This window comes from Callorhinus ursinus, unplaced genomic scaffold (assembly GCF_003265705.2).
Source record: "Callorhinus ursinus isolate GAN/ISIS: 27379988/994484 unplaced genomic scaffold, GSC_fseal_2.0 scaffold28, whole genome shotgun sequence".
Classification (NCBI taxonomy): Eukaryota; Metazoa; Chordata; class Mammalia; order Carnivora; family Otariidae; genus Callorhinus; species Callorhinus ursinus.
In genome coordinates this window covers 3,927,158-3,945,101 of record NW_027397090.1, presented here as the reverse complement: position 1 = coordinate 3,945,101, position 17,944 = coordinate 3,927,158, and the positions used below count along the sequence as shown (strand labels likewise).

Sequence of the window (17,944 nt, the reverse complement as noted above, 5' to 3'; positions counted from 1 at the left end):
ACATGGCATACCTTATGCAATGTGTAAAATGTCATAAAGCGGTAACTTCATGAGTTATGAATTTCACTTTTTGAATTTTATGAACTTTAAATTTATGAATTTTGTGTTTGCAGATATGGTTCAGCTGAGGGAAGAAGGGAGAAAAGTGGAGCCCTAGGCAGATAAAAGAATCATTACCCAAAGCTAAAGATGTGATAGGTTAATTAATCTCAGATACATTTAACCAATCAATGCTGAAGAAGAAAATCAGAGGGGCTAGGCAAAGGAGGGGAGAAAAGGGGCCGGTGGGGGTTAGAGGGATGGTAAATACTTCAGAGGCCAGTGGACTTATTTACATAAAGGATACATTTTCTTTTCAGGAGAAATCAACCTATGCCACCAAAAGAGGGAGGGAGGTTGTTCAGCAGAAACGGGGTTAATCCAAGCTCACTCCTGCCCGCTGCAGTCACAGCGCTGGAGACGGTCGCTGGAGACGGTAATGAAGCCGGCGCAGGCCCGTATTTCATCTGAACTTCCTCTGTGGTCCTTTTTATATTGAAGTCTCTCACTGTTACAGGGCCGCACTTGGACAAGTTGGAAAACTTTTCCCTTGGTGGAGAAAAAGCCGCCCCTCATCAGACTCAGTGGAACGAATGAATGAAGTTATTCCCTTGGCCCAACGTCTCCATCCCCTTTCATACCAAATATTCATAGAAACATCTTTGCTCAGTTCTGCGACTGGACTTTTACTCTCCCGTGGCTTTGCCTCGTATCAGATGCACTGATTTCGAAAGTCAGCAGGCAACAGACTTGGCTTTGGAGCCACCGTGGTTGGCTTTTAAGAGTCGATGCGCCCTACGGTCCTGTGTGGTAGCTTCTCCCGCGAGCAGAGTGTGTAAAACAAACAGTTGCTGAAAAGCATGAAGAATTAACGAAATGAAAATCTCGGGTTATTTGTTCGGCAGTTGACACGCAAGTGACCTTCCTTAATACTTCGTTGTTTAAGGAGGTTCAGAGCTAGGATGAATGAATCTTCGGGGCGCTTGACTCTCACTAACGTGTAGATCTCCTTAGTCTTTCGGGAAGGGGGCGGTAAGTTGATTCGAATCCAAGGAGGAAAGGAAGAGAAGGGGGCAGAGCCGGACACCGGGTGCTCTGCTCCCAGCCCTGTGGAAAGACTCGCTCTTGCCGCCCGGGACCCTTGGAGGTTAGAGCCCGGAGAACCCGGCGGCGCTAGGACCTGGTTGGTGCCTGGCTGAGGCCGCGCTCCGGCGGGCGGAGGAGGGAGAGGAGGAGGGGGCTGGAGGAGGGGGGGGGGTGTTGGGGGGGGGGGGGGAGTCATTTATGCAGAGCAGGCGCTGCTGCCCTTGCCACTCACACTCCCCGCGCGCTGCTCGGAGCCGGAGGGAGCGCAGGGAGCAAGCTAGCGAGCGCTCGGAGCCCGGGCCAGCAGAGGGGGCGCCCGGCCGCTGTCTGCACCGCCGCCTCCGCCGCGCTCCGGGGCCCGGGGAGGAGCGAGGGCGAGTCGGAGAGTCGGGAGCCGAGCCGGCGAGACTCAACTGCAGGAGGGCGCCCGCCCCACTCCGCCGCCTCCTGCGCCCGAGCCGGGGAGCCCCCGCCGATCGCCCTGCGGGCCGGAGGGCAGGGAGCACAGGTCCCCGCAGCCCCAGGGATGGTCTAGGAGCCGGCGCGAGGCTCGCCATTTGCTCCCAGCCGGGGCTTGCCGCCTGCTGCGGATCGCCCAGGGCTGTGCGCCGCGGCGGCCGGGGGGCTGCGCGCCGGGGCGGCCCAGGCCCGGAGAAGTTAGTTGTGCGCGCCGCTCGTGCGCGGAGTCAGCGAGCGAGCGAGGGAGGCAGAGAGGCGCCGGGGCCATGGGCTGGGGAAGCCGCTGCTGCTGCCCGGGACGCCTGGACCTGCTCTGCGTGCTGGCGCTGCTCGGGGGCTGCCTGCTCCCCGTGTGCCGGACGCGAGTCTACACCAACCACTGGGCGGTCAAAATCGCCGGCGGCTTCCCAGAGGCCAACCGCATCGCCAGCAAGTACGGATTCATCAACATAGGACAGGTAACGACAGGCTGGCCCAGTCCTTGGCCCTGAAGCTGCCGGGGCAGGGGGAGGCCCCCGCGACCTCGCGCTTCTTGCCCCCTCCTTGTCAACCCCCTCTCCTCTCTTCCAGATGTGCTCTTGCAGCTGTTGCCCTAACTCTTGAGCGATTTTTTTTCTCTCTTTCATACACACACACACACACGCACACACTCCCCAAAGTTACCGGGGTTGGTTTTGTTTACTCTGTGTTTTTTTTGTTTGTTTGTTTGTTTTTGCAAGCCACGAGGGACAGGTAGGGTCTCTGGAAAAATCCGGAGTATGCATACCCCCGTGGTGGTTTCAGACCCGACCGGATCTTTCGACCTGGAAAGTCGGGGAGCACTGGTAGCCTGAGCTCTTTTGGGGTGTAGGGGAGGGTGAGGGCGCTCCTTGCGGTTTCTGAGACCCAGGGTAAGGAGAAGGCGAGGAAGGGAAAGCCTTTCCTGCTCGGACCTGAATTTAGTCCAGAAAGTAGTTTGCTCCTCTTGGGGGAGAGAACCACTGGGCGCTGGAGGCGCAGGAGGCGCGGGGACTGGAGCTGGGCGAGAAGAGGGAGGCGGAGGGACGGGAAGAGAGGGCCGGACCCGGCGTGAGCGCAGATCTGGGGAGACACCTCCCCGCTGCCTCGTCTCTCTCCTGGGATCCGCGTCGGGGGCTCTCGGAGCCGGGTAGAAAAAGGAGGTGGGGAACTTCCGAGCCCCGCTGACTGGGTTCTGCTCTGGGAGAACTGCAAGCCTCCCCGCGGATTGGGATGTGCGGGGCCCAGAGGCGGCGCAGTGGGGAGAGAGTTGGACCGGCAGCGGGGCGCGGGGTTTTTGCGGGGTGCCGCTCCTGGGCTTTCGGCAGAACTGCCCGGCTGGGGAACAATGAATTAAATGGTGATATGGGGATGATTGGAAGCGCAACAGACTTGGAGGTGTTTCTGAGCTAAGCGGTGTTGATTTCCTCGCTCTCTTTCCTGCAAGAAATGGGAGTGGAGAGGGCTGCGTACATGGGCCCAGAAAGTGACCCGATCATTCCCTCCCCCGGCCCCCCCCCCGCGCAACCCCTTACTCACACCCCTTTCACTCACTTCTTAAGGCCTGGCTGGAGGAGGGGGCTCTGGCCAGACCCTGGCCTGACTCTGCCGGGGGTGGGGGGGTGGGAGGCGATGGTGATGGGGCACCTTCGCAGCCGACCAGCTTTGGGGACTGCTCCGGATGCAGGTGCCCTGCGTGCTCTGCAGGGGTGAAGGGAGAGGAAGGTGCTGCTGGTGCAGCGGGGCCAAGAGAGCACAGACGCTTTCTGATGCCATCGCGCTCCAGGTCCAGGAAGGAGAGCCCCGGAGCGCAGGGACCCGCAGCTGCCTGGGGGCTGAGGCACTGGAGGGAGATAGGGAGCGCTGGGGTGTTCAAAGGAGCTGGAGTCCGAGGTTTGGGGCTTTGCGGGTCCAGAGGGAGGACGTGTCCCCGAGAAGCCAGTCCCGTGGAGGGCTGAAACCAGGGCAAGGGGCAAGGTCTTTATCCACCCCCGCCACGCCCCCTACACACACACACACACACACACACACACACACACACACCAAGGTCTGCATCTAACATAACACACCCAGAAGAAGGTAAGGGAAGCCAGCCAGATTTTGTTGCCTGAATGCCTGTCATCTTCAGGAGAGTCCCATTCTGACAGTTTGTTAGGATTCTACTAGCTTCTTATTTCGTCAGAAGAAAACAGTCTCTTCCTCCTTTTACATGAGCTTAAAGTTGGGTGCTGGTGTGACCCTGAAACGTAACTGGGAACCCTAACAATGAATGTTAATAATCTTTCTAGAGATGCATCTCTCAGGTTCAGCTAACAGGGAGCATCTCCCATAGAAGAGACGTAATTAGAAAATAAGTTCTTGATCATACATGGTTTTTTTTGTTTGTTTGTTTTGTAACCTGCAAAATGACCATTTTGGGTGGCTATTCCCCCACATTCAGCAAATTGGAAACCCAAGACCCTGGAGAAGTTGACCTGCACAGGATCACCCAGCTAGACGGTGGCAAAACCATGGTTCAAACCTAGGACTCTCTGGCCCCAGCCTCCTCCTGCATGAATCCTGCCTTTTAGGGTATCCCCCCATCCCATAGAAGGAAGGAGGCACAAAGGAACAGCCCCAATTCCCTGAATTTTGATTTAGTGGCTCATAGACTGGAAGCAAACATTCAGTATTAATTCATAGATTCTTAGTTCAAACAGACCTGGACTTCTTGAGTCTAAGAAGCTTCATGACTTGCAAGGGCAGAAATACCTGTTTCTTAACGAACTCATTAAATAGAACTTAGATATTGCAGAACCCGTCAGAGTGAGGGAGGAGATTCTGTCCCTGAGCCCACTTTGAACAGGCGGACACTGCAGGGTCCTGTGACTTCACCTGACTCTGCTTACAGGGGGCCTTCTAATGATGAGCCGTGGCTTTTCATCAAAAAAGTAACGCGAAGAAACTTTCCGTGCAGATGACCCCAAACACTATTTATTGTGGCTTTTACAATGCCAGTGAAGAAATTTAGTGCTTTCAAAGGTTACAGAGGACCCCTTGAACTGATGCCATAACCAGTGTAAAAATGTCAGTGAGTCTTACAGTGTGAGGTGTTTGCTCTGTAGATCAAAGGGGAGTAACCCTATGCTAAGTCTTTGGGATGGTAAGTTGAGTTCACACGTGCTCTGTCGATGTACTGTAAGGGCCAAACGTATATCTTATTCTTCCTTTACTGCTCTGACCTTTAACACTTAAGGCATTGTCTTGTTCTTTCTTTCCATCAGTAAACCAGTCAAGGTTCCATTGACTCATTTGCGAACGTGTCTGGAATGTTCTCCTGGTTTTACCCATTTGAGCTTGGGGTCCCACCTCATGGGTCACAAATTGGAACTGAGATCTCTTATTGCGACCGACGTCATTCATTATCTTGGTGGTGGGTCTGACATCTTGAGTGTAATCTTTTCAGGGGGATGAGGTAGTGAATTTTTCACCACCGTAAAGGTACAGCTCTGACTACTCAGAATTTCCGTGTGATGCTTTCCATCGCATCTTAGCACTTAGAACCACCAGAGGTAAAATGTCTGGCCTCGAGATTTCTACAGAAAAGGAATAGGTGTGCCTCTCATGTTCATGAAAAAATAGGATATGCAGAGTTACACGAGAGCAAGCGAGCAAACAGGCAAGAAGGACAAGCTCGACTTCCGGGAAGGGAAGAAGAATGAGGCTTATCTTGCTGTTGGCTACAGAGATAGCATTATGTTTTGGTAGGTTTTCCGCACAATGTTAGTATTTGTGAATGGCTATGCCTTGAAAATCTGAAATGATGCCATAATCACTAGTAGTAGTTGTCATGTTGGTGTGTATCACGTCTTGCTTGGTACGAGTGCCCACTCTAGAATTCCCTGTCTTTCTTCCCCTGCAACCCCTGACTACCAACCCCCCTAGGCTCCGGTATGCCCCGCCTGTTGGCCTCACGCAGATGGAAGGGAGGCCTGGGTCCCCCCTCCCAATCGGGTGCTCTGACTCTTTGAACTAACAGAGTAGTGGTCAGAGGGTAGCAGTGACAGAAAGGAATGAAGACCTGACATGTTAATTGTGAACCTTTGTTTGGACTACCTCTACAAACCAGGGGGCTTAATTTCTGGTTATTTGAATTCAGGGAGAAGGTCCCTTGTGAAGGTTGTTTGCGATGTGCAAGAGCTGTATTTATCCTTCTGTGAATTGCATACAATCCTGGATCCCAGGCTGAGACTGCCAGTAGCAAAAAGCTCTCCTCAAACCATGTAACTTATCTTGAGCAAGATTCCGGAAGGATAAAGCCAGATGCAAGCAGTATTGGGGAAGTATTTGACCTGGAGTTCCCATTGGAAGCAGAGACTTGGAAACTCCAGGGATGCCCCTTGCAAGGTCTTTGAAAGCAGGAAAGTCAGTGAACTTAATGGAGCCCCTATTCCTCCATCTGTAAAATGATAAATCTCTAGATAATAGGCTGAGTTGACTCTGCATTGCTCAGCACATAGTTAGGCTTTCAGCGAAAGGTTTGTTGAATCTGAATCTGAAATAAGTGAGACTCAAACTTATTTAGATAGGGAGAAAGGAAGACATTGTTTTAAATGGGACATGCAAAATGTGAAGATCAGGAAAATAAATTTTCAATGGCTGAGTAAAAAAAGCTAACTCAGAGCTTTGTAGACAGGGAAAATGGTTTTCCATTTCAACTAACAATATAAAATACTTTAAAAATAGTTTCTGTTGGACTCTAAACAATTCTGGCTGATTTCCCTTGGTGGTGCCTTCCTCTCTGGTTGATCCTTATTGTAGCCCATTAAATATTATAGGATAAGCTCATCAGAGATGGAAGACGGGGAAGAAAAATATCTGAAGACTGATTATTTTAGAAAGCATCTTACTGATTATTTTAGAAAGCATCTTACCATCTTACGTGAGATCATATTTGAATTTACATTTTAATTCTGAATGTAGTATGTATGAGGAAAGTTGGAAGCAGCATTTCCCAGAGATCTTTAGCAGGAAGAACTTTGTTCAGAGATCTGCCGAAGGCCTCCCACTCTGCTGATTAATTCTGACCTGCGGGTAACTTGAGATGATTGAAATGTTGATAAACAGTGGCCAGTGGGTTCTGGGCATGGATGGATGGCATTGCAAGTAGGGACGTGGCTAGCCAGCCGGGCAGAATGGGAGTGGACTGTGCTTCCCTAGTTGAATTTTTAGGCACATTGTAAATAGCAAAAGAAATTGACGTGGGAGTCCATCTGGCTTTGCGAAGGACAGCTCTTCACGCCCAAGAACCTCAGCCCTGACCTCCGTTAGCAGCGCTCACATGCTTCGTTCTCATGAGCAGGAGAACCTTTACTGGAAGAAAAAAAAAAAAAAAAAGCAACTCAGAGAGTTTGGCCTGATGATGGTGGATCTGTTGCATTAACCTCATAGGCCAGGAATGGCTTGCATGTGGCCATTGGGATTTTTGGGGTCTATTGGAAATGAAAAACTGCATCTTTGTGTACCCAAAGGCAGCTGAATTTGCCTTATCACTGTCTTTCATGAGCTTCTATCCAGAGGTCTTAACCTTAAAGGTCGGCCAGAGAAGCAGGGTAGCGTGCTGGGAAAATGGCCAGCGATGTCTGACTCTTTGGCTAAGGGAGGGAGTCCTGACCCAGAAACATCCCCTGGGCAGGGAGGGGTTTTTGTCTTGTCTGTTCTAGTGATTTGAAGCAGTGTCTGGGTTTTCCCCAAGGCTGAAGTATCTCTAGGCATCGGTGTGCCTTGGGACTTTATCTCTTGGCTAATTCAGGTGGGATGAGAAGGCTTTGGCTTCCTGGATGGGAAAAATGAATGCTTACAGACCTTCATGCATGTGAGAAGATAGTGTGCAGATATACGGACATGTGTATATCCATATGTATATATCTGTTAATTTTTATTTTTACCAAAGTTAAATATGCATATAATGAATGAAATTGCTCATGCAGTATTCTTCCGAGTTTCAACAGATTAGATGTCTACATCTAAAGGTAGCGAGAAAGGACTGTCAGTGCCGATAAACTCTTCACTGTGGGTTGATCCCTGCAGGGAAATGAGATCAGGAAGAAAACAAGAGTAGGGGTGAGCACATTTGAGGGCTTTTTCTCTCATTAGCCAACTCGACCCTCATTGGCTCATTTTTCAAAGAGGGGACCCTAATACCTGCTCAAGCCACGTTTCGGGGTTGCTGAGAAATCAGGTGCCTAATAATGAACACGAATATATAAAGAAAATAAGACTAGGAAGCATCACATGATCTACAGGGGCTCCAAGGAGATGCAAAGGCTGCTCGAAGGAAAATAAGAGAATGCCATGGTTGAGGCAGGTTTCTGTAGGTGGAGTGACTTGTGATTTTCTGGATTCGCGTGCCTGCCCCTGGGGATCTAGTGGGGGCTGAAAGGGGATGGAGTCAGTGTCGTTTTTCATCCTTCCTTTAGAGGATGCTGATAGCTATACTTTTTCCCTGAGAGCCATGGACAGAGGTAAAGGGCTGGGAGAACAGACTAGAAAATCAACCAGCTAAGGTTCCCCATCTCTAGGTTGGGCAGCTTTGTTTATAAGGCATAGATAGCATGAAGGATGCAAAAGAGTCAAAACACAGTCTTTTTTTCTTTTTATTGAGGTATAAGTAACATACACTGTTACAGTAGTTTCAGATGTACAACACACTGATTCAACAATTCTATACATGACTCAGTGGTCACCCTGAAAAGTGTGGTCACCATCTGTCAGCGTATGACGTTATGACAACATTATTGACTATATTCCCTATGCTATCCTTTTGCATTTGACTCAGATGTGAGTACGCGTGGAGGAGTAATGGAAAATAAAATTGAAATATAGGAATATAGGAATACAGATGGGACTCTCCTAGGTGCAGGTGTTGAAAACCCAATCTCCTACTGCTGAAATAAAACTAATAAACAATCAGATAAGGAAACAGGGACTGTTGGTTTAAACAGATGTGCATGCCTTTAGGTGTGGTTCTTTGAAAACAGAAGCTGAACCCTTGGTGCAAACAGGCCTTACCTGATGTGTACTTTCTTCATGGCAAAACCTATCCTGACCTAAACTGGCACTAATTAGGGCATTAATTTGTTGTTGTTGTTGCAGAAATACATTAATGAGTTTGAGTACAAGGACGGTGTCCTTGAGGCTGGGTCCTGTTGTATGTTTCTCATCTGACGAATTCTGAATTCTGAAACACTTCTAGATCCAAGAGTTTTTTAAAAAGGTGATTGTGAGTCCATCCAGCTGCAAGTCCAGAGGTAGTGCTAATGTCAGGGATTTCTCTGTTTCCCTGTATGAGCTTTATTCTCACACAGGCCCTTTCCCCAAGACAGCAAAGCTCCTACGATTCTTAGTACCTCCCTTACCTGCTGTTGAAATTAACCAGTGAAAAAGACTCCAGTGACTGACTTCCTGATAGGGTCATCTCTCTACTCATAGGCCACTGACCTCGTCCACGGGGATGGCCACATGTGGGTGAGTCACCTTGGGTCACATGTTCACCCTTGAAGTGAGGGAGACGTTGACCACTGATGGGAAGGACAGTTCCCCCAAGGGAAAAGGGGGTGCTGTAGCTGGGGAATGAGGGGAAGCAGATGCGGGACTTGAAAACTTTCTCCTACAGATCGGGTTATACAAGGCTTTAAATGCTTAGGCTAGGGAGTTTCAAGTTCATCATGTAAGATAAAGAGTTACGTTGAAGTTCCCTGAGAAGAGGCAACAACCCACTGACTCAGCCAACATGAGAGTCCACCATGTAATGCATGAGACATTCTCTGCTTTCCAGGAGGTAGGACATTTTTACTCATAGCTGTCATTCAATGCAGGACAGATACGAACGGGGTCACAGGCTGCACAGTATGGTTCGCCTGGGACGAATCTGCTGGCCTCAGTGTGTGCAAGGAGCTGGAGGAGGCAGAGAGGCTCTTGTGTTGGCAAAGGTCATTGGTAATGAAACGGAAGCTGAGACAATGGGAAGAGAACAGCTTTGGGATTCTTGCAGAGGTGGATTCAGTATGGCTCGGGGTCTTAGTGGAGGTGGAGGGTGAGGAGGAGGGTGAAGGTGAAGGTAAGTATCAAGTTTATGGCCACGGGACCAGGAGAATGGTGGACTCATTTATGGAATCAGGGCAGTCTGCAGGAGTGCTTTGAGAACAAAAGGATAGTTTCAGGCTTGATGTTGTTGCTCCAGAGGAGGGCACGCAGATTGAGTAGGATTGCTAAGGGATGTAGCCTGAAGAGTGGAGAGTGGAGGGGGCTGAGGATAGGGCTTTATGGGAATCTCTCCACTTAGGGGTGAAGGGATAAAGGGACTATTGAGGGTCACAGAGGCCCTGAAGGTAGAGCCTGGAAGCCACGAGAACGGGCGTTCCCTTTCTAGGGTGTACACGAGTGAGAAGAGCTGTAGAGAGAATCTGGCATATGAGAACTGAAGCGTGGCATAAAGATTTGATGATGAAGAGGTTAACCGCAATCTTGGTGCCAGAGCTTGGTTGAATAATGAGGGGAACTCGGGGATGTGGGACAGGAAATGAGTACGGAAGGTTCTGATTACACATTTGCCTACCTACCTATGTTCTTGCCCTCTGCCTCCTGGATGCCCTGGGGTGGCTAGGATCACAGGTCTAGAACCAAAAGGGTTTGAATTCTAACACTGCCCCTTCTGAGCTGCGGGGCTGTAGGCAAGCGCCTTAAGGTCTCCGTGTGAAGAAGAGCCAACAGGATTTCCCTCACAGAGTCAGTGAGAGGATTAGCTGAGAGAAGTTAGCAATAGTGCCTGGCACGTACGACATACTCCATGGGTGTCCGTTGTTATAGCTTGTTTTTTATTTTTAACCAAGTGATGCTCAGTTTCTATATACAGTTTCATCCTGTTGTTTGCACCTAACATTATATAGTGAGCCTTTTCCAGGGTTATTAAATAATTTTAGACAGATTTTAATGGCTGCATAATTGAAGGTATCCTATGTTATAATTAGTGTGACTGTACATCCTATTTTGCCAGGGATAGTCCTGGCTTATGCGTTACCTCCATTAAGTATTTTTTGACACCCTCTTTTCCTTTCAGACATGTCTGGGTTTGGAAGAGAAATGATGTGGTTACCCTAATTGTTTGCGTATTTGTGTGTGTGTGTGTGTGTGTGTGAGAGAGAGAGAGAGAGAGAGAGAGAGAGCATGTGTGTGTGTGTGTGTGTGTGTGTGTGTGTGTGTGTGTGTGTGATTGCACATCTTTTCACTAGCTGGGAACCAGAGCCATGCCTCTGTCTTGTTTGTGTCCCCAGCATCTAGCAAGGTGTGCACTTGGGATAGGAAGCATTACATGGGGAGAAATAGGTTTGGAAGGGCAAGAGGAGCACTCCCTGTTTCCTTGAGACTAAAGAGGAATGAAGGGTGAGTGGAGATGTGGGGGAGTTCAAGGTGAGGGGAAAGGAACGTATGTGTCAAGTAGCTCAATCTCACGAGTCACTTCTGAGGTGAAAGACACCTGCAGAGACTGGGGAGAGCTGGGTGAAATTGGTGTCCAGGTGCTCCGGTGGTTTGACCCATGTTAAGGAAATTCTGATAAGAAGCCATAAAAAAGGATGAGATCATGCTATTTGTGACAATGGGGATGGACGTAGAAGGGTATCATGCTAAATGAAATCAGTCCGGCTGAGGAAGACAAATACCATATGATTCCCTCATATATGGAATTAAAAAAAAAAAAACAAAAACCAGTGAATAAACAAACAAAAAGCAGAACCAGCGTGAGACTGATGTAGCTACACCTGTGGTGAGCACAGAATAACATGGAGACTAGTCAGATCCCTACACTGTGCACCTGAAACCAACATAACGTCGTGTCTCAGCTAGACTCAAATTAAAAAAAAAAAAAAAATCAATGATGAATGACTATGAAAAGAACAGCCGAATAGCCGGATAGCAATGAGAGTATTTGCTGCTTGTACTGAGTTATCACTCAGAAAGTAGTGCTTGACTATTCATGAGGGAACAGATGAAGCAGTTCGTATTGTTTTGTGCTTCTGTCACTAAGGCTCAGAAACCTGAGATTAGAACAGGGCAAAACAGGGAGTTAGCTTTTGCCAGGGTGAGAGAGAAGGGAAGAGATGGGTGGGAAGCTGTGGGTGGGGGGAGGGGCGGAAAGGTGGGGGAGGATGGGATCCAGTGACTCTTGAATAGGAGGGGGAGTACCTCTGAAATGACAGGACAGTGTCCAGGCTTTGAGGAGGGTGGAGGGGCCAAAATAGGCATGGTGGGTCAAAGGAATGGGGCGGGTGTAGGAACTGTGAGTACAAAATCAAAATGGAGGGCCAGTTAGACCGCAGTAGCAGAAGTGAAAACATGGGATGGAGGCATCCCAGAGGGTGTGTGTGTGTGTGTGTGTGTGTGTGTTTGGTAAGCTCCAAATTAGAGCTGTTCTGCATCATGACAAGGTTCCAGAGTAGACATGCTGGTGAGCTGATCAGGTAGAGAACAGGTGAAGGCCAGTGGGTTAGACAGAGTCAAGACGGTGTGAGGCTGGGATATTAGAAGGCTTATCAGTTTGCGTAAGATGAGGATTCCAAGTCCTTGTGCCAGCATACTCACGAGGCAGGGAAACATGACGTTTGACCCACACTGTGATTCTCTTTGGATACATTTAGGTATTATCTCTCCTTTACCCATCTGTGTGCTATTATTTGCACTGGAGGTCCTGTATCAACTTAAGGGATAAAAGACAGACACCTGGGTGATTGCTTTCAACTCCCAAATGTGTCTTCCTGTATTTGATTTTAAAACTGAAGATTGCATTGAACACTGACTATAGAGGGAAGAGTGTAAACAGAGAATGTGAAACCAGAAATAATATTTAAGGATGATTTTAAAATGGTATATACTTTGTTACATTTTATGGTTGCCTCTACCTTAAGTTGTCATGTAGCCCACTTCTGTTATAATAAATAATTATACCTATAATTTATTCACATGTCATGTATTCTGCCCTTTTAATTTATAGAGTATAATGAAGCTGTGTTCTGAACACGTCTTTATTTTATTCTTAGTCCAAACTTTAGTGCCCTATAGGAATAGACATACATTTTTAAATATGTGTTTTAAAAATTATTTATAGATTGCTCTCTATTTAATATATAATATTTTTATATTGCTCTATGTATATTAGCTTAATCTTGTTTGCATTCCTATGTAATCTGATTGTTAATTTAAGGTTAACATCACAAAGGAAGCATTAAATTTCTATTTAAATCCGTGCATTATCTAAGAGGTTAACTCTGTCTTGGGAAAATTACAATGTGGGTCCCATACCAGCATTGGAACTGGTTAAGGTTTATTAAAAGCAAGTCCTTCCCTGCTGCCTTTCCATACATACATATATAATATATATATATATATATTCTCCATATATATCTATATTTGTACTAAGTACCCAAGGTCTGATATTTTTGTAATAAGTACTTAAGGTCTGGTATTTCTCTACTCTGAGAAGCTCTTCCAGCTGTAAAAATATCCCAGTTCCCTCCATGTCACTGTTCCCAGGCTTGTACCTTGTTTTCACTAGTTGATGTTTCTCAACCAAAATAAAACTGGGCAGTGCTCACTAGTTTGAATGCAGTGCAGGGGGAGACCCTTCCAGGGCCTTTAATCTTGTAAGCAGATATCCAGAACTATAAGTTTAGAAGTTTACTGCATACTCAATCCTGGGCCTATTGTACTTACTTGCACTTAACTAATACCTATTTTTTTTCCTGAGTGTATGCAACCCCATTCATCAATTTCAGAGTTTTTCAAGAGAAAACTAAATTGTAGGCCACTTAGGATTTATTACAGCCCAGCTCCCCACGAACGCTTTTTTCTTTGTTTCTTTTCTTTTTTCTTTTTTTTTAAACTGTGGGGCATCTTTCTATTTGGTTAGTGCTCCTGAGCCAATTTGCCAAATGCTACATTCTTTGAATTATTGGAGGGTGATGTCATTGCTTCTGGGCTGGTTGGACAATGCTCTGAGAACCTGTAACCAAACTCAAGACAGAAGACAGGTGACTTGCATTCCCCTCTAGGTCCCGCCCTGTCACTAATTTGCCACACACGTCTGAGCTGGTCGGAGACTTTCTCTGTCTTAAAGGGTTGGTTTTATTCATGGCTTTATTTAAAAATAGTTATTGAAGGACACGGCCAAGGAAGTGAAAAGGCAAACCACCCAATGGGAGAAAATATTTGCAAACCATACTTGATAAGAGAGTTAGATCCAGAAGATGCCCTCTGGACAAATAGCCCAATTAAAAATGGGCATAAAGGATCTGAATGGACATTTCTCCCAAGAAGATATATAAATGGGCAATAAGCACCTAAAACTATGTATAACATCAGGGAAATAGATGCCAATCAAAACCACAGTGAGATACTAGGTCATACTCACTTGGATGGCTGTAATCAAAAAGACAGATAATCACGAGTGTGGGCAAGGATGTGAAGCCATTGGAACCCTCATACGTTGCCGGTAGAATCGTAAAATGATACAGTCACTGTTGGAAAACACTCTAGCGGTTCCTCAAAATGTCAAACATAGAGTTACCATATGACCCAGCAATTCCACTCCTAGCTGTGTACCCAAAAGAAGTGAAAACCTTTGTTCACACAAAAACTCCAAAAAGTGGAAACAACCCAAATTCTCTCAACTGATGAATGGATAAACAAAATAAACAATTTTATTTTGCAATAAAAATGAATGAGGTACTGATCCATGCTGTAATATGGGTGAACCTGGAAAACACTCGGCTAAGTGAAAAGAGCCGGTCATAAAAGGCCACAGATAGTATGGTTCTGTTTTTATGAAATGTCCCAAATAGGCAAATCCAGAGAGATGGAAGGTAGATTAGTCACATCGGGCTGGAAGGGTTGACAGGAATAGGGTAAGGGGTATGGGTTTCTTTTGGGGGTGAGAAAAAAATGTTCTAAAATGAATTGTGGTCATTTCCACCCGACTCTGTGGAAATATAAAAACATTGGGCAGTTTATTTTAAATAGGTGAAATGTATAGTATGGGAAGTAGGTCTCAATTCAGCTGTTAAAAATAGTCACAGAGTACATATTGTTTATCATCCATTCTAATAGGCACGGTGCTACTATATTTGTCATGGATAAGGTATCTGCTCACATGGAGCTTATATGACAGTGGGAGGAGACAAGCTTTAAGCCAGTAATGAAATGAATAGAATAATATCAATTATGATAAGTGTCGTTGGAAAGCAAAACACAAGGTGGTGAGGCGTTCTATAGACCGGGCTGGTCAGGGAGGCTCACTGAGGAGGAAGCACTTGAGGCAGAGACCTGAATATTAAGAAGGAGCCAACTCCATGGAGGTCTGGGTTGGGGGTCATGTCCATGCAGAGGAGACAGCCAGGGCCAGCGCTCCTGAGGAACAGAAAGCCGCTGATGTCAATAGTCTAGTTAACAAGTGGTTGAGCTTGAGGTTAGAGAGAATGATCTTAAAGCTTATTTTGGTGCTGCCATGCCCCCGTTGAGAAGCCACCAGTAGCTCCCATTTCCTACTGTGTTCACACAGATTTCTTCTCTGGGCTTTTAAAGGCCTCTACCCACTTTCCCTGAGATACTTTTTGTATCATCTTTCCTGTTCTGTCCCTTAACACAGCCTGGACTTCCCGTTGTTCCCCAGGTATTATGCTCAGTGCTTTCCTGTTTCTGTGCCAATCTTTCCACTTGGAATATTCACCCGTCTTCCTTGCTGTTCTGGAAATCCTAGCTCCTCTTCTTCTTCTTCTTCTTCTTCAAGATTTTATTTATTTATTTGTCAGAGAGAGAGAGAGAGAGAGAGAAAGCACACACAAATAGGCAGAGCAGCTGGGAGAGGGAGAAGCAGACTCCCCGCTGAGCAGGGAGCCGGATGTGGGACTCGATCGCAGGACCCTGGGATCGCGACCTGAGCTAAAGGCAGACGCTTAACCAACTGAGCCACCCAGGTGCCCCACCCAGGTGCCCCAGGCCCAGTTGAAGGCACATCTCAGTGTCACCTCTTTGCTATACCTTGCTCTGAAAGTATAGGTAAAATGTAGATATAGTTTGCCCAAAATTCTCTTAGGAAATTTAGTTAGTTTTTCTTTCTTTTTTCTCCCCCTCCTCCTTTGGGGTATTTAATTATTATTCTGTAGCATCTCAGATGGCCTCATTCTATATAAATAATCATTAAATGTCAGTTGAATCCTGAAGTATTTTATAGACATGCAATGTATATAAAGAGAAAAGTCTAAACACTGGAGAAAAATTACAAAAGAATTCTATCCAGTCAATAAAGATGGCTAACGGTGTATGGTATATTCTTTAAAGGAGTATGTATGGGTAAAGAGCAGTGATCTAGAATTGATGAGTCATTTGAGTGTGGATTCTAAAGTCCCGGGCTTCCTGGGAACTAGCCTAACCCTTATCTTTAAGGGTTTCAGACCTTGGCATCACCAGCCGGGTCATTCCTTCTGACTTTGACTTCCATGCAAATTCTTGGTGTGAGAGTCACAGAGTGCACGGTGTGACCTTGTCCACGCAGAGCTAAGTCTCAGGTCATCCTACGACTGCTTCTCATGGAACCCAAGGAACCTCAAGGACCCCGCCACCTGTGCTCATCTTCCTGGGAGGGAGGGGTCAATGGAAGTCCCATGTCTGTTGGAGCAGTGAGAACAGCGCAGAAAGTTCCCCCAGTGAAAAAAATGGGTCAGCTAAGAGTTGTTTTCAGATCGCAGGCAAATTTTACTGTTTGTGTGGAATCAGCGGGTCATAGCAAAAATAAGCAGGTTTGGTGCTATGAACATCCTAAAACTCAGGATAATGGAAGCAGTAGAATCTTGTGATGGTCAAAGTCTCGTGGCAGGGCTCACCTGGATTGGCCATTTTGAAGGACCGAAACGCAGGAGTTAAATTGGCAAGAGAGGAGAGATTGCAGGCTCTGGGACAAACAGACATAAAATTAAGCCCTGCGGCTTAGTCCTTAAGGAGTGGCTTCAGAAATATCCTTGGAGATAGGAAGTAAACTCAAGACAAATAGAGCAAATGTCCATTGGGAATTTAACTCCATTATGAAAGGAATGCTCTCTTGTTTGGGTGACATGGCCAGAAGCTAGTCTCTCAATCGAGATGGGTCTCCCTATCTGACCTTTTCACTTTGATCAGATCTAAGCCTCAAATGACCAGTCCTTCAGACCTAGACAGAGGGAAAGGTGAGTTGTATTTTCCGGGTCAGATGAAAGGGAAATGGGAAAGTGCGGTGTTCTCATGCTGTATACAGTTCTAGGGTGGCACTCTTCTCTCAATTGGGATGGTCTTCTGTAGCTAAGCCCCTTGTTACTTCTTGTTTGGACTCTTGCACCAGTCCTACCCTGCCCCCATTGTCTTCTCCTTCAAAGCTTGCCACATTTTCTCAGCACCCAATCTGGTCAAAAAGACTACTTCTCCCTCTTCTTCTTCTTCCTTCTCCTCCTCCCCTTTTCGAAACATAATTCAACCTAAACACTTTGCCATTCTTTGCACATGAACTGCCATGCCCTACTTTTCTGCCCCGACTCATGTCATTCCTGCCGCCTGGACATCCTCCTGTGCAGGGCTCATTCTGCAAAGCCCTTCTCAGATGGTATCTCCTAGAGTTAAACTGCCGGTGGCAAAAACCTCCTTCCTTTAAACTCTCATTGAAATTTGTGTGCTGCTTTTCCCTGGCATTTGACATATTTAGGTTGTATTCAGTGTATGTATGTATGTGCGCATGTGCGCATGCTAGACAGCCATCTCCTTAAAGACAGGATTTTTTTTCTGGTTCATCTTTGTTTTGCATATGGTGCCTAGCAGAGTGCGCTCTACTGTTAAAACACCCTTAGAAAAATATTCTGAAATGGATAAATGGCTGTGAGTAAATAAAGTTGGAGGATAAATCAAAACTGTAGCAGACATGAGTATGTTCCACTGAGTATTTCTGGCTCTCCTCCTGGCTGTGTGATAGGATTGTACTTCCCTATTTTTGGTGTCAAGGGGCGGGGGGCGGAGGGGGGCATGTAACCTCCATGAGCCAACATCAAAATGTTGAAAATGTGAGCAGAAGTGACATGTGTCCCTTCTTCAACAGCGTGTGTGTGATTTGCTGTGATCTGCAAAGCTCCAGGTGGTGGATGCACCATTAGCCAGGGGCCTTATGGGATCTGATGAACAGCACTTCCAGCCGATGCACGATGGACATATAATAGGAACTAGAAACAAGACTTTGTTGTTTTAAGTCACTGAGATGCGTGGGTTCATTTGTTCCCTGCTGTGGAACCTTGCCCATTCCAACTAAGGCAAAAATACA

The 17,944-nt window shown here is 46.8% G+C and overlaps 1 protein-coding gene across 8 annotated transcripts in view; it reads left to right on the top strand.

Annotated features, from left to right (window-relative positions):
* Positions 1-1,374: 1,374 nt before the first annotated feature.
* Positions 1,375-17,944, top strand: part of PCSK5 (proprotein convertase subtilisin/kexin type 5) — a 465,096-nt gene continuing 448,526 nt past the window's right edge. For all 8 annotated transcript variants that reach the window (XR_012374027.1, XR_012374026.1, XM_073878061.1 and 5 more), the window contains exon 1: positions 1,375-2,042. Coding sequence is in view for 6 of the 8 variants with exons in the window: in XM_073878061.1 (XP_073734162.1) it covers positions 1,851-2,042 (192 nt within the window). In the remaining 2 variants the exon portion in view is untranslated. The remainder of the gene's footprint in view (positions 2,043-17,944) is intronic.